Source organism: Hemicordylus capensis, chromosome 1, assembly GCF_027244095.1.
Source record: "Hemicordylus capensis ecotype Gifberg chromosome 1, rHemCap1.1.pri, whole genome shotgun sequence".
NCBI classification, from domain to species: domain Eukaryota; kingdom Metazoa; phylum Chordata; class Lepidosauria; order Squamata; family Cordylidae; genus Hemicordylus; species Hemicordylus capensis.
In genome coordinates, this window is record NC_069657.1 from 222,466,923 (window position 1) to 222,488,715 (window position 21,793).

A 21,793-nucleotide genomic window follows, 5' to 3' on the forward strand; every position below is an offset into this window, starting at 1 on the left:
AAAGGAGGGTAGACATTTGATTGGCAAATGGAAATGGAATCTGGAGAGGTCCAGTTATGGTTGCCACCAGCACATTTGGTGGCAACTTGGGACTGGGCCTTCTCTGTGGCTGCCCCTGGGCTTTGGAATATGCCCCCTATCAAAATAAGAGTAGCTCCTTCACTGTTTACTTTTAGGAAGACCCACAAACACACCTGTTTTCTCAGGCTTTTAACTGAAAATAATTTTAAACTGTTTAACTTTTTATTCCATGAAATTGTTTTAATGGGTTTTATTCTGTTTTTTATTGCATTTTAAATTGTGTAACCCTAGCAATAAACATATCAGGCGGCATATACAAACAAACAAACAAACTGTAAATAATTCCAAGCATTAAAACATCATGAAGGGATGTGAAGTCAAATGGTATTCCCTTTTTGACATGGGCTTTTCTTTGAGCTGCAAATGCTCTAGAGGAGAAGATGTTATTTGTCAAATATGCATCCCACTTCCAGCTTCCTTCAAGGAGCTCAGGGCAGTATTGCATGGACCGTGCTGATTTTATTGTAACCTTAGTTTAGGCTAAGCAATACAGGGTCTCTCAAGGTCAGTTGGTGACTTTCAGGGCTGGGGAAGGATTTGAATGATGTCTCCTTGCTCCAAAACCAACACTGTGTTTTGTTGTTTTGTTTTGTTTTACGGTCGCTAGCGAGTACATCATGCTGGGGAGAAAAACTGTGGTTAATTTTGCCACAAACTCATTTGGAAAGCACACAGCCTTTGGTTAGCAAATTCCCTAACAAAGAAAATATTTTATGTTTTCATGCAACATAGTGATTATTGATGCTCTCACTGTCCAAGAGCATAACCACATAGCACTGTACAAATATGCAGCTCTGAATATCCAAAGCTGAATTATCTGCACAGTCTACCCCTTCCCCTGCCCCCTAACCCCAGCACTGAGCTGAGGTGACTGTTCCACCACTCACCTCCAAGCACTGCTGTGCTTTTTAAAGTGCCAGTAGAGGTCCTTTAAAAGAGAAACGAAGCCCTGCCAACCCCAACAGAAGGTGTGCTGGGATCAGGGAGTACTGGGAAGTGGAGTCCTTTCTAGCGCTCTCTCCATAAAGCTCCATAGGCACCATTTCTCGTTAAGGGGCTTAGTTGATTTATTATTTATTTATTCACTAGTTTGCCAGTGCTAGGTAGGAACAGCACAGCGTTGCACAGTGATGAGTGGTGAGAATGGTTGCTTTCGTGTAGTATCAGGGGACCTGTGCATATTTTTCAGCTTTGGAAATTCAAAGTTGAATATTTGCATAGTTCTATTAAAAATGCAGCTGATTTACATTTCTTCTAGTTACCTCTAAAATAAAATCTTTTAGTTTCTGACTATAATCTGTATTTAAGTGTTCCAAGGAAAGAGGAGGAAAATGAGTGCAGCGATAAGACTGACCGAGGCTTCCCTATCATGTGGTAAAAACACACCCACCCATGATTCAATGCCCTTATGCTTCTCCATCTGAAAATAATGTGCATAAATAAAGAATACCACACAATTTGTTTTTTAAAAAACTATGCACCTTTAGGGTACTGTGATGTGTATTTAATTTTCTTTGTCTTGCTTTTTTGTTAAACGATATTCCCAACCTTTACCTGGCTTTGCTTTGGCCTCTTCTCATATTTTGCATGCGTCTAGGAAGAGGTTTTATCTATCTATCATATTTTATACCGCCTGATCAGAGGCGTAACTATAGGGGGGGCAGGGGGGCATGTGCCCCGGACGCCATCTTTTCTGGTCACGTGGGGGGGGTGCTGCCATGACCAAATTTTTTTAATTTTTTTTTTAATTTTTTGTTAATACAAATGTTTCCTGCTCAGTGCAGCAGCACTGCAGCAGTCAAGGGAGTGAGTCGGTGCCCCCTTCCCCACGAGCGGTCCCTTCCGCGCCACCTGCGCCCCCCTCCCCCATTGCTTTGCTGGCGCCTGGCAGCCAGTCAGTGGCCTGGCTTGGCGGCGCCGGTGGGCGCTTGTGAGGAAAAACCTAAGTATAATGTAGTATGTTGTGGGGTCGGTGGGGGGGGGGCGTGGTGGGGGGTGCCATTTCAGTGCTTGGCCCGGGCGCCGTTTTCCCTAGTTACGCCTCTGCGCCTGATATGTACATCTCTAGGCAGTGCACAAATTTTAATATTAGAAATAACAGATTACAATACATAAAACACAACAAAAACAATATAAAACAAATTATTAAAATTATTAAAATTAAGTCTAATGAAGAGCTTGAGAGAACAGAAGGATGTCTTGAGGGTCTTCCTGAAAACAGAAGGAGATGTTCTTATTTCAGCAGGGAGCATATTCCAAAGCCCTGGGGCAGCCACAGAGAAAGCCCGGTCCTGAGTCGCCACTAGACGAGCTGGTGGAAACAATAACTGGACCTCTCCAGAAGATTGTAAAAGGTGGCAGGGCTCATGACAAAGGAGGCACTGTCTTAAATAGCCTGGACCCAAGCCATTAAGGGCTTTATAGGTAATAACCAGCACTTTGTATTTCACCCGGAAACATATCGGCAGCCAGTGCAGTTCCGGAGACCAATCTGGCTGCTGCATTCTGAACAAATTGTAGTTTCCTGACTACATCCAAAGGCAGCCCCAAGTACAGCGCATTATAGTAGTCAGGTCTGGAGGTTATCAGCACATGTACCACTGTTTTAAGGTCATTCACCTCTGGAAATGAACATAGCTGAATATCAGCTAAAGTTGATAAAAAGCACTCCTGGCCACTGCCTCAACTTGAGAAACCAGGGGGAGCTTTGGGTCCAGGAGCACTCCCAAGCTACATATCTGATCTTTCAGGGGGAGTGTAACTCCATCCAGAACAGGCAGATCTAAATTATCTCTTGGGTCCCGACCCCCCACAGACAGTATCTCCATCTTATTTGAATTCAACCTCTCAATCAAGAACAGGTTGGTTTACCTGTACCATCCCTGAATCAGCAGACCTCCTGACTGGAGAATCTCCATCATGACCATCTTTAATAGGGGTGTGCAATTTGGATTTTCGGTGTTTCGATTGGGATCCGAATCAAAACACCCCCGATTAGTTTTGTATCCGAATCTGGCCCTTCCGAATCACCCCCGATTCGATACGGATCCGAATTAATCCGAATCCGAATCAATTCGGATTTTAAAAATGGGTCCTGGGGCCAAAAGAGTGGGGTGGGGTGGTAGTACCTAATGGGTGGAAGCTACCACCCAAATTGCAGAGTGATTGGGCAAAGGGCTGATTATTGGTGAATTGTTGAAGCTTACGCGTCTTTAAGGTTTCCCCCCGTTAGGTATAATGGAGGGTGTATCGCTTCATGTCAGGGGGAAAGGGGTGGCCTAGAGCAGTGTGGGGTTGGTGGTAGTGCCAGGTAGGGGCAAGGAAGCTACCTGAATTTTTTCAAAGGATTTGGGCAGAGGGCTGATTTTTGGTGAATTGTTGAAGTTTACGCGTCTTTAAGGTTTTTCCTCATAAGGTATAATGGAGCTTTCAGCAGCCCCATAAGTGCACTTGGGGGGTGCTGGGGTGGTCCAGAGCGAGTGGTGGTGTAGTGCACATAGGGTGCCAACCACCCCCATGGGTTTCTAACCCATGGGGAACAGGGTTCTGTTGTTTCTGAGGTGTTCTGAGTGTAGATTCTATGATAGCAAATGAGAGTCTCATTTATCTGGGTCTAGATAATCAGTTTCCTCCAACCATCTGGAGCTGGGAGGCCACCACCCTCTCAATCACCTTGCCCAGCCACGGAAGGTTGGAGACAGGCCTGCAGTTACTCAGCTCTGAGGGATCCAAGGTAGGCTTCTTCAGAAGCGGTCTAATAATTGCCTCCTTAAGACTAGGAGGCATCCAACCTTCCCTCAGAGATGCATTTATGATCTCTACCAGGTCTTCTACAACAACCCCCCTGCCTGATAGTATAAGCCATGACAGGCAAGGGTCAAGAGGACAGGTGGTGGGCCGCACCGTTCCAATCAGTTTATCCACATCCTCAGGAGTCACAAACTGGAACTGATCCAACCTAACCACGTTAAGAGGAGTCGCTGGATACTGCCACAGCAGATACTGAAGTAAGTGTGGAGACAAAATCCAAGTCGGCCCGAATACAAGAGATTCTTTCCACAAAAAATTCATTAAACACATCACAGCGGGTAATCGATGGTTTCAGATTCCGATTCAAGGGAGGAGCGACACATACTAGCCCTCTCACAACCATGAACAACTCCGCTGGACGTGAACTTGCGGATGCAATACGGGTAGAAAAGAATTGCTTCCTTGCCGCACATATCACCTGAGCAGGTCTTCAAATGAGTTCTATGTTGCAATCTGTCAGATTCAAGCCGAGTCTTTCTCCACCTGCGCTCTAGGTGTCTACCTCGCTGCTTCAGCCCCTGTAGTTCTTTCGTATACCAAGGGGCCAGTTTTGGAGAGGATGCTTAGGAGCGATCATGTCTACCGCCCCGGTGAGTTTGCTGTTCCAGTTCTCCACTAGGACATCAACAGGATCACCAGCAGAGCCAACACTTCTTGAAATCCTATGAGATCCAATAACCTTCTCGGGCGGACCATCCTAATAGGTCCCTCGCCCCTGCGAAGGTGGGGTGTGACTGTGAGTCCAACCTTAACCAGATGGTGGTCCATCCATGACAATGGGGAAATCACAGGAGTCCCCACCCACGGAACACCACCCTGATCAGAGTGAAAGACCAAATCATGCGTGTGACCTGCAATGTGCGTCAGGCTCGAGACCACCTGAGATAGGCCCATAGTCGTCATGGCCACTATGAACTCCGGAGCCGCCCCAGACAAACTGGTCCCGAAATGAACATTGAAGTTGCCCAGCACCACAAGCCTAGGCGACTCCTATACCAAACCCGAATTGGAGTGGATGATATTCATTCATTCATTCATTCATCCGATTTCTATACCACCCTTCCAAAAATGGCTCAGGGAGGTTTGCATGGACAAATAACAAACAAATAAGATGGAACCCTGTCCCCGAAGGGCTCACAATCTAAAAAGCAACACAAGATAGACACCAGCAACAGTCACTGGAGGTACTGTGCTGGGGTGAATAGGGCCAGTTACTTTCCCCCTGCTAAATAAAGAGAATCACCACGTTAAAATGTGCCTCTTTGCCAAGTTGGCAGGGGGATGCCATTTGGATGCCATTTGGCATGCCATTTGGAAATCCCTATGTGTTTCAACAGCTGTAGCAAATTTGGTTCAAAGCGGTTAGGCGGTTCACAAGTTAGCCCACATGAGCCTAAAGGTTTACGTGTCCTCCATCCTTGATTGGGGGGGATGACATCATCTCAGACTATGCTGTTGAGGTGTTCCTATGTGTCCCTACAACTCTACCCAATCTGGTTCATATTCGTCCAGGCGTTGCGAAGTTGATGGGGAGTGGGAACACACGGATGGACAAACACACAGACGGACACACAGACACAGACACAGACAGCCGGGTGATCTCATAAGCCTACTGGAAAGCAGGCTAAAAAGGTTCTAAACCAGATCCTTAAAATTATAGACTCCGCATGGCATCAACCTTTTGCACCAGTAACCCTAATGACAACTAGGGCATTGGGAGTAGAGATAGTCAGTTAGGGTCTCCTACTCTTTCCTGATGATCTCTGCCGCTATGACCCCTCAGTTGATTGAATGTACTCAGAAACTTCCTGGGAGTGACTTCCTCCTTCTCCACAGAATGCTTCTAGCTTGCTCGCTCAGCACCATGTTTCTATAGGTCTCTCACTGACCAACATGTAGCCAGAACCTAGACATAGGTTCATTTCATTGCAAGTCATTTCCTCCAACACAAACTCTATGCCATACATCTTAATTAAAAATTAGTTGAGGGGTGAAGTGAATAACATCTTTAGTACTGAACAAAGTGCATTCTGAAGGGGCCACTCCACTTTAGATCATGCTACTGAAAGGTTCTGGAATGTAGGGGGTCGCCCTCAACCCATATTAGCATGCTGGTGTCTACCTTATTTTCCTGTTTAAATTATGAGCCCTTTGGGGACAGGAAACCATCTTAATTTAAAAAAAAAAATTCTGTGTAAACTGCTTTGAGAACTTTTGTTGAAAAGTGGTATATAAGTAGTAGTAGCAGCAGCAGCAGCACACTTGGACTTGTGTGAGTTGGGGGCTCGGGTACTTTTATTTCAGGCATCCAGCCTGCCTGGAACTGCTGGTGGTAGCAGAGAAAACCCTTCTTGGAGGAATCTGGGGTGTAAAGGCTTGGAAAGTAACATTTCTCACATGGCTGTTGCTGGTGTTTCAGTTGTGTTTATTTTTAGATTGTGAGCCCTTTGTAGACAGGGAGCCATTTTCTCAATGATTTTGCTATGTAAACTTTTTTGTGCTCAAGTTAATTCTCGACTCTCTGTGGAAAAGGAAAGCTATTACTATGTTAAATTCATAAGAGGGTTGCACAATGCTGCATATAGCTTGAATCTGCTATAAGCAGCACTAATCATATGCCCCAGAGGGAAGGCAAAACAAAGTAATGCCATGCAAATAGGTGTTGTGGCCTTGTCAGTCCATTAGCACTGCTTTGAAATGCCAACTTAGAATTGTGGGTAGGCCAGTTAGCCAGGGCCGGTGCCAGACTATTTTGCGACCCCTCTGAGGTTCTGCGCCCTAAGCGGCTCCCTAGTTGGCCTGATGGTAACACCGGCCCTGCAGTTAGCACTGAGGAGTGACTTTTAAAAATTGGACAATCTGGGCAGGAGCCCAAAAATGCCTCCAAAAATAAAGAGAGAGGGTTTTCTGATTCCTTCTCATTCTTATTTCTCTAGTCATAAGTCTAAAGTATTTTGGTTATCATGGTTATGGACAGAGGCGCTCTTACCCCTGGACTTCCGGGCTGAAGTCCAGGGCATCCAGTCCCCTTGGGGGTCCCCAAATCCTTTTTAGTCTGTCTCAGGTGGTGTGGTCACGTTAAAAATGTGTGTGAAATAGTGTTTGTGTGTGTGAGAGGAGCCTTCAAAAACCTTTAGGTCTATGCTCCAAAATTCCCTAGGTGCCCCTCTGATTATGGAACCGGTTGTCCAAGAGCCATTGAAAACATATCTAGCAAATCAGAAGTAAATTCAGAGGCTCAACATAGATTAAAAGCCACTCAGAGAAATGTCACAATGGAACTCAGGAGGAACAATGGTCCACTGGGACATGACCTCACTTGTTACACCTCCCCCTGCTCACTCATCGGTCACATGAGCAGAGGTGCTATCTGGGAGCAGGAGCATATGCTTTTCTCTGCCATGTTATAGTGTTGTATATTGATATATACAACATATATAGTTGTATTATATTATTATTAAATTACATATATAGTATATATGTTGTATATACAACATATATAGTTGTATATAGTGTATAATATATTGACAAAAAGAGAGAGAAAGAAAGCGTGCACACGTACATCTGTGTTTGTGCTTGAGCTTTCTGTTAGTGAGAGAAACAAAGGGAGCAAGATGTAAGTAGGATTTCATAAAGGTTTCTACTTTCTGATTCTATCATTCTCTTTGCGATTTCAGGACAGCCTTGGGGCTTCCTCCTCTCTATCTAAGGCAAGCATCTTTTTAATAGAGGTTGTCCTCAGGGCATGCTCTATTGCTTCAATACACCTGTGTGTGTATCTTCATGAGTCCAGGTGCTGGACCATTTATTTGACCCTTTTAAGCAAAGGCTAGTGCCACCTACTGGCTGGACATATTAGAGCAACATTTCCTAACAGGTGGCCCAAGCTCAGTCTAGGGGCAAAGAGCAGGAGGACCCTGCAAGCCCCACCTCTCATCTTCTTTCCACTCGGTTCTAGGCTGCAAAGGCTGCGGACCCTCCTACGTAACCGGAGGCCCAAGTCTGGTCCACCAGAAGGAAGCAGCAAGAGAAAAAAAGAGAGTGCCACAGTTCCCATGGCTGCTCATCCCAAGAGCTGGCACTTCATTGCCTGCTGCAGAAAACCAAAAGAGCAACAGGAACCTGAGCAGCAGGGGGGGGTTGGTATCAGCACTCCACCAGCCCCTCCCAGAGCAAAATGGTATCATCTCTGCAGGAGGAGGGAGGCTGTTGCTGTCAAGAATGGGAGGGATGCACACAAACACAGGCAAAGCTCAAGAGGACTTGAAAACCTGTCTGGAGGTAAGGAGATGCTCAGGATTGAGGGGGCAGGGTGGATTTAGGGGTTGAGAATCTTAGAAACTGAGGCCAATAGGTGAGGCTGGGAGGTAAAGCAGGTTCCCAGGTCGCTATACTCTTCCTAAACAAAGAGGGATCCAGTGAGAAGAAACTGGGTCCTTTTTGGAGGAAGGACACAGATGGGTGCATTAATATGTCTGCACATTCTTCATGTTCTTTCCCCCATATTCATCAGTGAGCGGTATGCACTGCTCCCTCGACTCCTCAGACCAGTCCCAGCTGGAGAACCTAGAACTGGTTGAGGAGGTCATGGTGGACCGCTCAACACAGACTGTCTGGGAAGACCAAAGCGATGCCGAGAGGCAAAGCTCCAGAGCAGATTGGAACCAGTCTGGAGGTGAGGAGATGCTCAGGATTTGGGGGGATTTAGGGGTTGGGAATGGAGAATCTTAGAAATTGATTCCAATAGGTGAGGCTGGGAGGCAAAGCAGGTTCCCAGGTCGCTATACTCTTCCTAAACAAAGAGGGTTCCAGTGAGAAGAAACTGGGTCCTTTTTGGAAGAAGGACACAGATGGGTGCATTAATATGTCTCCACATTCTTCATGTTCTTTCCCCCATATTCATCAGTGAGCAGTATGCACTGCTCCCTCGTCTCAGACCAATCCCAGCTGGAGGACCTTAAACTGGATGAGGAGCTAACCGTGGGCAGCCCAAAAGAGCGGGTCTCCAGATGGGAAAACATGGGCTACACAGACAGCCAAAGCTCCAGAGCAGTTTGGAACCAGTCTGGAGGTGAGGAGATGCTCAGGAATTGTGGGGATTTAGGGGTTGAGAATCTTAGAAATTGAGGCCAATAGGTGAGGCTGGGAGGCAGAGCAGGTTTCAAGGTAGCTATACTCTTCCTAAACAAAGAGGGTTTCAGTGAGAAGAAAATGGGTCCTTTTTGGAAGAAGGACACAGATGGGTGTATTAATATGTCTGCACATTCTTCCTGTTCTTTCCCCCAGATTCAGTGGTCAGCAGCATGTACTGCTCCCTTTTCTCCTCCAGCTCCTACCACTCTGAGGTGGAGGACTGGAAAGTGGATGAGGATCTCATGGAAATCATCCACCGGCATATGGAGGACAGAGAGGAGGTACAAAACCCCACATCCCAGGTGCTTCCTCCACAGGTTGCTTCCATGTTCTGGACCTTTACCTTTCCAATTGCTTTTCTGCCATCAGATGGAAGGGAGGGGGGGTGGGCACGAATGGTGGTTCCACATGACATGTCATATAGGACTGTCACGGTGATATTCCCTGTGAAAATCAGCAATGCCTCTCCCTACCGTCATGATCTTACTGCATGATGAGACTCAGAATTAAGCCCCATTCAGCACCTGCTCCTTTATTTCATTTCTGCCTCCTCAGTCCTCACTCCTTTCTTTCCAAGTGGCTTCTGCAACTTGGGCTGATTCAGAGGCACACAAGTGAACAGGAAACAACTGAGACAAGTGGCAGAAGCCTATTTAAGGATTTCCTTTAAGGGACGGAAGTCCTGGGAAGCCTCCAGAGTGCCGTGCCTGGAAATTCTGGCTCTGCCCTTGCATTTTAACTCCCAAATTGCACCACAAAGAGGGTGTGGAAAAAGACAAGAGGGCATCATTGGAATTACTGGAAAGTGCTGGGTTGCCCTGCCCTCCGTGTCATCTGGATCCCCTGAAAACACTGAATGGAGGAAATGTGTGCCTCTGGGGGGAAATGACTGGAGCAGAAGCAGCCACGGAGCCCAGAACAGTTTCCATAGTAGCCTACAGGATCCCACCCCTTTTGATTCCATCCCCTTTTCAGTTCTGCCATCTCTCTGTGCACTAGCAGAATGCTATGCAGGGTGGGAAAGTCCTCAATTCCTCTCTCATTCAGAGCCACCGCGGGATGGGTGCTGGACTCTATCAGAATGTCCTCTCTTACCTAACTGCTTGACTCTCTTGCAACTTCAGAGAGCCAACAATCAGGATGAGGATGTCCATTTCCTCGCAGTCCTCTGCGCTTGCTGCAAGGCTGCATATAAGAGCGGCCAGGAGAGTCTGGATCTCCCCTACAGCAAAGGAGAACTGATAAAAGCAATCGTGGTGAGTGAGAAAGAGGACCAGAAATCGAGTGAAAAGATGGAAGTTAAATAAGGGGTGGGACTGGGAGGTCAACACATTTGTGTAATCAATATAGATTCCGCCTTTTAACACCAAACTGCTCCCAGGGCAGCTCACAAGCTTATCTTGAGAAGGTTCTGTAAAAGAAAGGCTTGCGGATTTGCTAGAGAGTAGGACAATACAGCCTTTTGGAACAGGACCACTAAATTCACTTAAAAACAGCCACAAGACTGCGGAGTACTTATAATTCCCACTCAAGGGAGTTAAGTGGTCGATCAAGATATAGACAAGTGCTTTGGAAGGAAGGTTGGAAGGTTGGGTGAGGTTGGAAGGAAAGCTCAAGAGTGGGCTGAAATAACCCCTACTAGGAAGCATCATGAATTGATGCTTCTCTGCTCTGTTTTGGCCCTTGGTCTTTCTCAGGTGGTGATGGAGAAGTCCCCTGTGCAGGCTGGGCCTACCATTCTCCTGCTTTATGCCATGGCTGCCGTCTCCTGCCTCAGGTATCTTTTCTGGGAGAAGGGGGATCTCTCTTCACAATAAGCCAAGATGACTGGCAAAAGGGGTGCAGTGAAAGGGGCGAGTGAGTGGAGAAAACCTTCAGACCTGCTCAAAAGCCCCAGAGCAGTTAAAATAAAGGGGAGAGACACGGGCAGAAAAGGAAACGGAAACTGCCTATAAAAAAGAAGGGGTCTTCCCTTTGGCCCACAACACTATCAGTACAAGTGGCTGGAAAAAGAACGGGGATGTATTGGCTCTGTGATGGCCCCAGCGGAGTTTTGATTCCTCTGGAAGCTGCTGAAAATAAAATATTTTTTAATGCTGGACATACAGTAATTTGGGCTAAGTCAGAATGCGAAGCCATAATTCGGGAGGGAACAGAGTCGTGTCTGAACTGGCCCGATAGCCTGCAATGACTTTGGGGTAAATCCAGCTGATATGTGGACTTACGCTCTCTATTCTGGAGGATATTCGAACTAAAAGCCATGTGTGTAAAAGCTCCAGGTAGGACTTGGGGGGGAGCAAGGTGTGGCAGCAATTTGCGCCTCACCTCAGGCTCCAAAATGCCTTGGGCTGCACCTGAGGATGACAGCCTCTCCCCCACCCTGCATAACTTAACTTCCCCCTCTACCCTGCCAGCAAAATCAAGCCTCCAACTGACCCAGAGCTAGAGTCTGCGATCCTGCGCTTCGCTGTTCGCGGGGTCATAAAGGTGCAAGCAGGACATGTCCACAAACAGGTACATTCTTATGGAATTCATCAATGTTCCGGCAAACACACCTCCTGGAGCCATGATTGTTAATTCCCTGAGATACCTTCTATCTTCAGGGGTGCAGTGGGCAGACAAAGCAGAGGAGGTGATTCACGGGTGCTGACACAGTCTCTTTCCACCTCCTTCATTGCATGGCCCGTGGGCCGCTGGTGGCCTCGACTTTCCTGTCCTCACCCCCGGCTGACGAGGTGCATGCTCCCCCATGCCTTCTGCTGTGCCTTCTGAGTAGCAGCGAGAGACGGGAAAGACAGGAAGGTGCCTGGAGAGCCCCCTCAGTGTGCACACTCCTCGCTCGCCACTGGGTCACATGCTGCTAGGGGTGGGGGCACTGGACCAATCACAGGCCTGTGGCAGAAGAATGGGCAAGTGCCGGCAGCCTCTGCCGCATAACCAGTGAAGGTCACTGGTCTATTTTGTCATCCGGATCCATGGAATGGCTTTGATGGAAGGCTCTCGCCTTGACTGTGCTGAGCTCCTCTTTGTTGACATGCTGGAGGGCGGGGCCCGGGGGGAGTGCCGCAATTATACACTGGCTCTCTCTTTTCCTTCAGGCTCTGCACAAACTAGCAGCAGACAATCTGGAGCTGATGCTTAGGGGGTTTTTGTCAGAGGCCCCAACCACACAGCATCTCTTGTCCCTCCTGGAGGTAAGAACATTGAAGAGGTGGTGAGGTGGGAAGGAGAGCCCGGCAGGGAGAGATGGACACCTGGGCCACATGTAGTCAGCGGGAATGCCCACCATGCACCACTGTGGCTCTTCTGTGATTGGCAGCCCAACGGAAAAGGCAGGAACATCATGCGCAATCTCATACAACATGCTGTTGAACAGCATCACATATGCTCTACACATCCCTGAATAAAAGCTTGATCAGGAACAGTAGCCCCAAATCAAAGAGACGCAGGAGAGGAACAACTGAGCAGACTCACCTGTTCCATCCTAGAGATCTCTGGGAAGCCACTCACTTCCTCCCCTGGACACAAAGGGCTAGACTATACATGCACAGACTCAAGAGGTAAAGCTTCTCCTTGAAAGCACCACTTCAGGGAGCAGGTGGCTGAGCAGATACTTAAATACTCCCTGTGGCAAATCAGCACTGCCCTTGACCCTGACTCCCCCCAAAAGGAGTCTCAACTTGACTCTTAGCCAATATAAGGGCATAGGGGAAGAACTGCCACCAGCTCTGTGAAGAAATTCTGCTCTACGTGTACAAGAGTGGCTGGAGGAATAGTTTCAAATCCAGGCAAAGGGGCATGAGAAAGCTAGATAGGTCCCTCACAGGTGCATCACACAGGCTTCTGACACCTCAGTATGAGCAGTTGACAGATTCCCACAGAAGAAAAGAGGGCAGAGGAGGAGAGGTGAGAATGGGAGGAAATCCAACTCCTTCCTTCCAGACCAGAGGCTTCACTGGAGTCCCTGACTAAGTCCATGCGGGAGGCAGTTGTGTGATGAGGCACGGGGATAGTCAAGAGTTCAGAAGGTGTGACAGAGACAAAAGGAACTTAAAAACAGGACTATGAGTTTGTTTCCTGTAAATAGCCCTGAGAAGCCAAGCATTCCTTGAATACGAAACATACCTGTTTGTTTGTTTGTTCAATTTCTATACTGCCCTTCCGAAAATGGCTCAGGGTGGTTTACACAGAGAAATAATAAATAAATAAGATGGATCCCTGTCCCCAAAGGGCTCACTATCTAAAAAGAAACATAAGGGAGACACCAGCAACAGTCACTGAAGGTACTGTGCTGGGGGTGGATAGGGCCAGTTGCTCCCCCCCTGCTAAATAACGTCAGGCTTTTGGTTTATCATTTTAAAGTTTTAGGTTTTAGAGTTTTTAATCTGTGTTCTAAACTCTTTTAATTGGGTTAATATTTTAACGGTTGTGTTTTTAGATTGTGAACTGGCTAGGGACTTGCATCTGGGGCGGTATTAGACCATGTTAAATAAATAAATAAATGTTAGCTGCATGTAATGAGATTCTGCGCTGCTGCTTCCTCTTTCAGCACATCAACATCTGGATCCTCTCCAGGAATGCCCAGGAGAGAGCACGAGCCAGCAAACAATGCGCCAGCTTGCTCCGCTTTAGTGTCATGATGCCTGATTGTGATGTGAGTATTACCACACACAGGTTGGCATAACTTGGTTTTGAAGGCCAAGAGAGTCCTTATTTTGGGAGGCAACCATAGCAAGAGAAGCAACTGGAAATCCTTATTCTCTTCTTGCTTTGTGGAGTGAGTCTGAAGGCTGGACTCCTTGAATCGAAGTGGCCTGAAGACTTGTCCCAGTCTCTGGAGCTGTTTCCTTTTGAGCTCACATTTGAAGGGAACAGAGGGAAAGCCAAGAATCAAAGTGGGGAAGTGAGATTGGCCTTGTCTGCACCTTCAGTCTCCAGAGATGCATTTCATGGAGCTCTGAAACCAGGCACAGTTCTAGCTCAGGATAGCGGGACTCTGTGTACTAAATTCAAAGCTAATCAGTCACTTGGCTGATTTTTAATATTTTTTTTCCCTGACAGGGAGGGCATTTCACTTTTTTCTTTTTTAATTTCCCCGTTGATCTTGCACAAGACTGCAATCAGCCACCAGGTGACAGCCTTGTGCAAGAGCAACAGGGAATGCACCCTCCCTGTCTAAAAAATTATTAAAAATCAAACCATTGTCTCAAGGGCTTCAAATTTAATACACAGAGTCCTGCTATCCTGTGCTACAACAGAGCTTGGTTTCAGAGCTCCATGGCCAGCCCTTCCCAACTTAAGAATTTTTTTATAATTTTCCATTGATCCCTATGTTAAAAAAACACACACAAAACACCCTTGTAATTGGCAATAGAGACATGTCGCAGCTTGGCCAAGATCCATGACAAATTAATTTAAATTTTTAAAAAATGAGTTGAGCTTTTCAGGAAGGAAGAATTTTTAAAATTAAAGAAAAAATAGAAATGAATGAATGGAAGTTGATTCCAGGGCACAGGAAACAAGTCTGCCCAGAGTGCTATCATGTCAGCAAAGACTCAGCAAAGCCACACCTCCATCTCATCTTGATCCACTTTATCCGTGGGGTCTCTCCACACATCAGCATCGTATCTGCAGAATGACAGAGTATCCCAGGAAAACATTTTAGAAATTACAACTATTTTTGGATGCAGATACTCTGAATTAAGCTCCATTTGTAAAGATAAAACCTGTATAATTCCGCTTGCTAGGTGAACAGTACCTTGCTGTCTCAGTGATGAATTTGGGCTAAATCCACACCCCATGCCTCAGTGTGCAAAAGCAGTGTGAAAGCCCCATGTGGAAAAGCTCCAGGAGGGGGCAGGCAGAGTAAGAGAGAGGTGATAATTAAAAATCAGTTGGATGACAATTGGTCAGACAATGAAGAGGAGAGAAGCTAAGCTGGAGGCTTGGGTCAAGAGAGGAGTAGTGAACAGGAGGAACTTTTCTGGAGAAGGAAGAAGTGAGGCTTAAGGAGAGGCAGAGGATAAATCCAGAGAGGCGGAGGGTAGATCTGAGCGTCCTGAGAGGGGAGGCACATCAAGAAGAAAGCGATCAAGTTAGGCACCTAACCCCTATGTGGAGAGGAGGAAAGAAAGAAACTTAACTCAGATCATTTCTGTAAGCTGTAAGTTATAAGAATTTTAACATCATTCTGAAACCACTATGCTAATGTACATCTGAAACCTTGTTGTAACCATCACGCTTAGATCCCCCCCCCAAACAATAAAACCTGTTACTTAGGTATGTTTTATTTCCTCTCCCTCAACACCAGCAGAAGGACTATGCTATCACACAAACAAGATGGGGAAGAAGTGAGAGTTGGTCTCAGATCCTTTCTAATTAGGTCTGAGTGGTGGCAGCAAAGTTACTCTTGGCAGCAATGTTACTCACAGGCCCCTCATCCTTCCATCTCAGAGCTAAATGTGCTTCTTTCAGCCTGATGTGCGGCAGAGTTTGCTCTCCTGGCAATATACCTGTAGGTCAGGGGCGTAGCAAGGTTGGAGTGGGCCCAGAGACGAGATTTTTAAAAGCCCCCCCCTCAAAGTCCAGGGCCTCCGCACACCCCAGGCCCCCAAGGATTTAAGTCTGATATATCAAAATAAGTATGCTGCCTAGAAATACATTTCACTGAAGACACACACATACACTTCACTATATATATATATATATATATATATATATATATATATATATATATATATTTTAACACATTTCTATACCGCCCTAACCCAAGGTCTCAGGGCGATTCACAACAACAAATACTAAAAACAATTTAAAACAAATAATAAACAATCAAAAGTTTTAAAAATTTTAAAGTTAAAAAGTTAAAAAGTTAAAAAGCTTGGGTAAAAAGATGAGTCTTTAAATCCCTTTTAAAAGCCACTAGAGATGGGGAGACTCTTATTCTCACGGGAAGTGCGTTCCAAAGTCTCAGGGCGACAACAGAGCAGGCCCGTCCCTGGGTGGCCACCAAACGACATGAAGGTAGCCACAGACGAGCCTCCCCTGATGAACGTAGTGGACGATGGGGATCATGCAGAAGAAGACGCTCTCTTAAATACTGTGGGCCTAAGCTGTTTAGGGCTTTATAGGTTATAACCAGCACTTTGTATTTTGCCCGGAAACCTATCGGCAGCCAGTGCAACTCCTGTAATATAGGAGTAATATGGTCTCTTCGAGATGACCCGGAGACCAACCTGGCTGCCGCATTTTGTACTAATTGTAGTTTCCAGACTACGTACAAAGGCAGCCCCACATACAGCGCATTGCAGTAATCAAGTCTGGAGGTTACCAGCAAGTGTACTACTGTTTTGAGATCATGAACTTCAAGAAACGGACGCAGCTGGCGTATCAACCGAAGCTGATAGAAAGCACTTCTGGCCACTGCCTCAACCTGGGAAACCAGGGAGAGGTGTGGATCCAGAAGCACTCCCAGACTGTGTACCTGTTCCTTCTGAGGAAGTGTGACCCCATCTAGAACAGGTAGATCAATATCGCTTCCCGAGTGACGACTGTGCACAATGAGTACCTCCATCTTGTCTGGATTCAGCCTCAGTTTGTTATCCCTCATCCATCCCATTACTGCTTCCAAGCAGGCATTCAGGGAGGATATGCCTTCTCCTGATGATGTTGACATGGAAAAATAGATTTGGGTGTCATCAGCATACTGATAACACCCAGCACCAAATCTCCGGATGATCTCTCCCAACGGATTCATGTAGATATTAAAGAGCATTGGAGGCAATATGGAGCCCTGAGGGACTCCATATAAAAGCTCAGATTTTGAAGAGCAACAGTCTCCAAGCGACACCATCTGGAATCTGTCAGAAAGGTAGGAGCGAAACCACTGCAAAGCAGTGCCTCCCACACCCAACACTCTCAGACGTTCCAGAAGGATACTATGGTCAATAGTATCGAAAGCCGCCGAGAGATCCAAAAGGACCAACAGAGTCACACTTCCTCTGTCCATTCCCAATTGGAGATCATCCATCAGGCTGACCAAGGCAGTCTCCACCCCATAGCCCGCCCGAAAACCAGTTTGAAATGGGTCTAGATAATCAGTTTCCTCCAAGACCGCCTGGAGCTGGGAGGCCACCCTCTCAATCACCTTGCCCAACCATGGCAAGTTATTTATATTTTATATAGTGATTTATATATTTATATAGTGATATAAATTGAGTAATATATATTTGTGCTACTTTTAATGCCCAGAACACACTAGAAACACTAATTATTAAAATGGGACCCTCGCTGCAGATTAGCAAAGGAGACTTTCAACCATGCAGTGTGAGCCTATGTATGTTTTCTCAGAATTTTGAACATATTCAGTAAAGTTTGATTGCAGGAGATTTTTCACAGGAGGCTTTTAAAGCCCTTTTACACACATCTCCTCTGGAATGGAGGACCTGCATTCACATGTTGGCCAGATTGACCCTGAAGTCCCTGCAAGTTATTGGGGAGCAGTTCACACATAAGAAAAATAAAATAAAAGCATAACACATGCTTCACAGTTCTCACTCAGACCTTCTGGGTTGCAAAACAACTTGAGCATAAGTGCATTTATAAATGAATGAATGAATAAATAAATATAATATTGTTTGTTCCAGAAGTTTTTATAATTTTCTGCCATGAAACAAGCCACTTATAGGACTTTTTAGATAGGTTTTTTTAAGCCAGTAAATTTTCCAAGCTGTTCTAAATTAAATATTCAGAGACTTCTCAGTCTCTCCCCATCCACATCAAAGCCCTATGGCAAGCAGATCCCTATATATGGGCGGGGGGGGGGTGACCACAAAAAGGAGTCCACCTTCTACCTGGCAAATGCTGGCCTGGGCAGAGGGGTCTGCTGCAGAGAGCTGTGGGGGCCACTCTGCCTGCCTGCCTGCCTGCCTCCTTCCTTCCTTGCTTGGGGCCTCCCTTTAAGCCAACTCCAGTTCAGGCTTCACTGAGGCCTACACGGAGGCCTCCCTGCAATCCCCGCCCACCCGCCCATCAGCTGAGAGGCGCCCGGGAGAAAAGGAGCTCTTTGCAGCTGGCCTGCTGCTTCGATGGCCCCCCAGGAGGACAAGCAGGAGAGAGGCAAACAGGGCAATTGGCTGAGGGGTCTTGGGGCTGGGCAGGGGACAATGGGGAGTCATGTGAGGTATCTCGGGGGGGGGGCGCCCAAGGCAGTGGGGCCCCCAGGCAACCGCCTCCCGTTGCCTAATGGTAGATATGCCCCTGCTGTAGGTATCCAGTTCATCCTGTCACCAACCCCTTGCCAAGACAGAGAGGAAAATGCACCCTCTTGGAGGGGCCTGCTTGTCTATTCACGTTAGGAAGGGAAGAGATGACTGGTCTACCCAACCCAGGAATATCCATTGCCCATGAAAGAAGGGGAAGGGCTGACAAAGCAATGTGGATGACAGAGATCCCTCTCATTTTCCTTCCTGCTAGAACTCTGCAGAACTCCCCAGTTTGGGCCACCATGTGGCGAAACTAGGAATCTGCATAATGGATTCCAGGAAGGACGTGAGCAGGTATGCCAGGGAGGGAATCTACCGGCTCCTAGAGGTGCTTCTCCACCACAAAGGTAAGGAAGCTGGTGAGACCAACACTGCTTTCTAGATTATTATGTGTTCTATAACAAATGCCTTAGTTTCAAATACCAGTAAATCAGATTATAGCCCCTGGTCTTTTGTCTTGGTCCATTTATATCCACTGATTTCAGCCGAGTCCCTCGAAAGGTGCTTCAATAAGGGTGTGTCCTCCACAAAGATGACTCTGCTAGTGAGTGACCAGCAGCTGATTCAGCTGGATTTCCTCATCTCCCCTTCTCCACTAGACCCCATCCTATAAGCAGACATGGAGACAATGAGTATACAGGCCCTCTCGTAAACCAGACTCGAACCTCTTATTTCTCAAGTCTGGCTTCGGACCACTGCTGCAGTGAGCCATGGCGGGGTTCAGGAAATTCCTCTTTGGGGGGAATCCGGAAAGACTCCCAGCCATTCTGTCAGAAACCCCCTGTGTCATCAGGATGTATAAATATTTAGCCCCTGATGTTTCTTTCTCAGGCCAGAGCAGCAATGATGCTGCGGATCTGTGGAGCCGGAGATGGCAGGAGGATGAAAGAATACTGGCGTATCTCAACACAGCCAGAGTTGGGGAGGTAAGAAGATCCCTCTGTGTGGCTCCCTTGGGGGCCAGAATGGCCCATTGTCCCCCTTTTTGGGAGTGTGAGAATGGGCAGAAGCGTCCTTATCACTTTCTGCATTCAAGAAGCGCCAGTATCAGCATTAGGACTTCTTGACAGAACACTCTCCAGAGACACAGTGGGCTAAATAACTGCAGTGCAACTTTCAACCTGCTGTAGTGGCATGACACCTTGATAAGATAATGATGGTTGCTTTAATTTGGAATATCTACATCTCTCAATGCACATGGTCCTTTACTGAGTAGCCTGAGCAGAAGAGCAGGTCCTTCCTCAAGCAGCTTGCCATCTCAATTCTGACTGTGGAAGAGATCAAAGAAGGAAGGAATGAAGAGGGAGAATAGGAGAAGCAGTGCTTATGAGCTGAATGCATGTGAATCAAGTTGCACATCTTTGGGCTTCAGGGGAATTAATTGAGCCTGATTCTTGATTTTAGGTTTTCAGGGAGATCTTCAACAAAGATCAGAAAAGATCCTTCCTGAGGACCACTCTTCGGGCCATTAATCATCCCCTCCACAGATTTAAGGAGGCTGGTTTGATTCTCCTCTACTCACTCTTTGGCAAGGCCGATGCACTGATGGGGTATGAGGTGAGCCACTGGTTAAGCTGCATGGCACTGGGGGTCACACAGCCCCAGCCCTTTCATGTAATCAAAAAGGGTCTCTGATTCGGGTGGGTTGGGCATTTTCCCCATCTCCCCAGGAGGAGGAAATCCGGAGGAAAATCTGGCGTCGTCTCCGCCAAATCAAAGAAAGCAAAGGGCTGCCAGAAGAAATCGAAGGTATCTTAAAAAACCAAGGTAATCTCTATTTCCAAGGAATTGGGGAGGGTAAAACCACATCCCTGGAGTCACAGTGCAGGTAGAAGTCCTTTCCCCCACCCAAAGCCATCCCCTGTAACCTTAGCTGGTCTCAGGCGTTAAAGGTCCCAAACATATTGCTGTAATGTGTGTGACCCAGACTTCCCAAGGGATCATGTCTTGATTAGTCAGAAAACCTTATGCAAGTTCTTGCATTAAGTCAATCCTTTTAAGGCCACATGCACATGTGCAGTGCATCCTGGGAAGATGGAACCTTTGGGAGAGAAATTCCTATAGGTCCTCGCTTTTTCAAGGACTACAGGCTCAAGGCCACATCCAGGGACCTCAGATCTAAATATAGTAATCCTATTATGAATGTCACCCTCTCAGCCACCCTCTCCTCCTGCTGCCAGGACGCAGAAATTCAATGTGGACCTAATGCAGAATTCAGGCAAAATTTATGAATGTGGATGCTTATCTAGAAAATAAATCCACTAACGTGGGATTATTTTCAGAGCCAGTTTTGAGCGGCCCACCTAACTTCCATGGCACTTAATACAAGCTACACCTATGACTTGCTTTCTAGCTGCATCTTTTATATGTTGTGGCCTAAAATGATTACTACCACAGTATTATTCTAGAAAAAATACCAGCCATGACATAGGTCCAACAGGGTTCTTTCTGTGAAAGAACCTACTGCTTTGGAAGCAGACGGTACTATTTGCTTTGAGAGCCTGAATGCTAACACCAGCTCCACATACAACTCCTCCACTTAGTACTTTAGGAGTTCTACAGCGATCCCCATCCCTAACACTTTCCTTAGTCAAATGGTGCTGGCATCATTATATTTTTCCTTCTCTTCTCTCCCATTCAGGTGACTTACTGATGGACCTTGGCAGTGCCGCTAAGCCGACTACCCTCCCATGACACCTTTCCTTCCTTCCCTCCCATGACACCTTTCCTTCCTTTCCATATGAAACACTCAAGTATAAACATACCAAGAGAAAAATCATATAACATCTTAATTAAATGTATTATGTATTATCATAAATGTATGTATCATATGTATCATATCATAAATGTGTTAATCATGATCAAAATTCCTCAAAGGGATCAGGAAACTGAAATAACACCTTTTAAAATGTGGATACCCTCAAAGATTACAACATCAATAGGACATCAGCCATATCAAGAGATTCTCTACAGAGGCAAAACAAATATGCAAAAAGAAGAGAGGGTCCCATTTTTGGTAGACTTTCATCCTGCCTCACCAAACTATCACCAGGCAATAAAAAGACAGCCACCACCCTGAGAGCTTTTCCCAGAAGTTCAGAATTTGCTTACAGCAATAGCTGTCAGAACATCCATGTGTTGCTTTCCATCAACCACCTAATCTATACAGACGATTACTGAGAGCTGTCCTAAAATCACTGATCAGCAATCCTGGATCACACCACTGTCAATCCAGCCGCTGCATTACTTTCACTTTTCTAAAGGATACCATCACTTTTAGCAGTACCACTACCAAGAAAACCTATTACGTCTGGGGGAAACTCATCTGTACTTCCACCTGTCGTATATATTAAAGAGCGCAGATGTCCAATTTCACCCTGTTAACCCACTTCATCCTTCACTGCATCTAGGTACTGGTCCAGAACATTCACTGCCACTCCAGCTGGAGATGGCATTGCAATGTGTACTTGAGTGTCATCAGCATATTGACAGCAGCTGACATCAAC

The 21,793-nt window shown here is 46.4% G+C and overlaps 1 protein-coding gene across 1 annotated transcript in view; it reads left to right on the forward strand.

The window, feature by feature from the left end:
* The window catches only part of LOC128332382 (uncharacterized), a 61,914-nt gene extending 40,839 nt beyond the window's left edge, over nt 1-21,075 (forward strand). The window contains exons 3-16 of the mRNA XM_053266667.1: nt 7,850-8,172; nt 8,405-8,566; nt 8,798-8,962; nt 9,178-9,305; nt 10,149-10,280; nt 10,722-10,801; nt 11,439-11,538; nt 12,021-12,218; nt 13,574-13,678; nt 18,499-18,634; nt 19,119-19,213; nt 19,692-19,844; nt 19,958-20,054; nt 20,929-21,075. Of these exons, the coding sequence (XP_053122642.1) occupies nt 7,850-8,172; nt 8,405-8,566; nt 8,798-8,962; nt 9,178-9,305; nt 10,149-10,280; nt 10,722-10,801; nt 11,439-11,538; nt 12,021-12,218; nt 13,574-13,678; nt 18,499-18,634; nt 19,119-19,213; nt 19,692-19,844; nt 19,958-20,054; nt 20,929-20,981 (1,927 nt within the window). The 3' untranslated portion in view covers nt 20,982-21,075. The remainder of the gene's footprint in view (nt 1-7,849; nt 8,173-8,404; nt 8,567-8,797; nt 8,963-9,177; nt 9,306-10,148; nt 10,281-10,721; nt 10,802-11,438; nt 11,539-12,020; nt 12,219-13,573; nt 13,679-18,498; nt 18,635-19,118; nt 19,214-19,691; nt 19,845-19,957; nt 20,055-20,928) is intronic.
* The last annotated feature ends 718 nt before the right edge of the window (nt 21,076-21,793 follow it).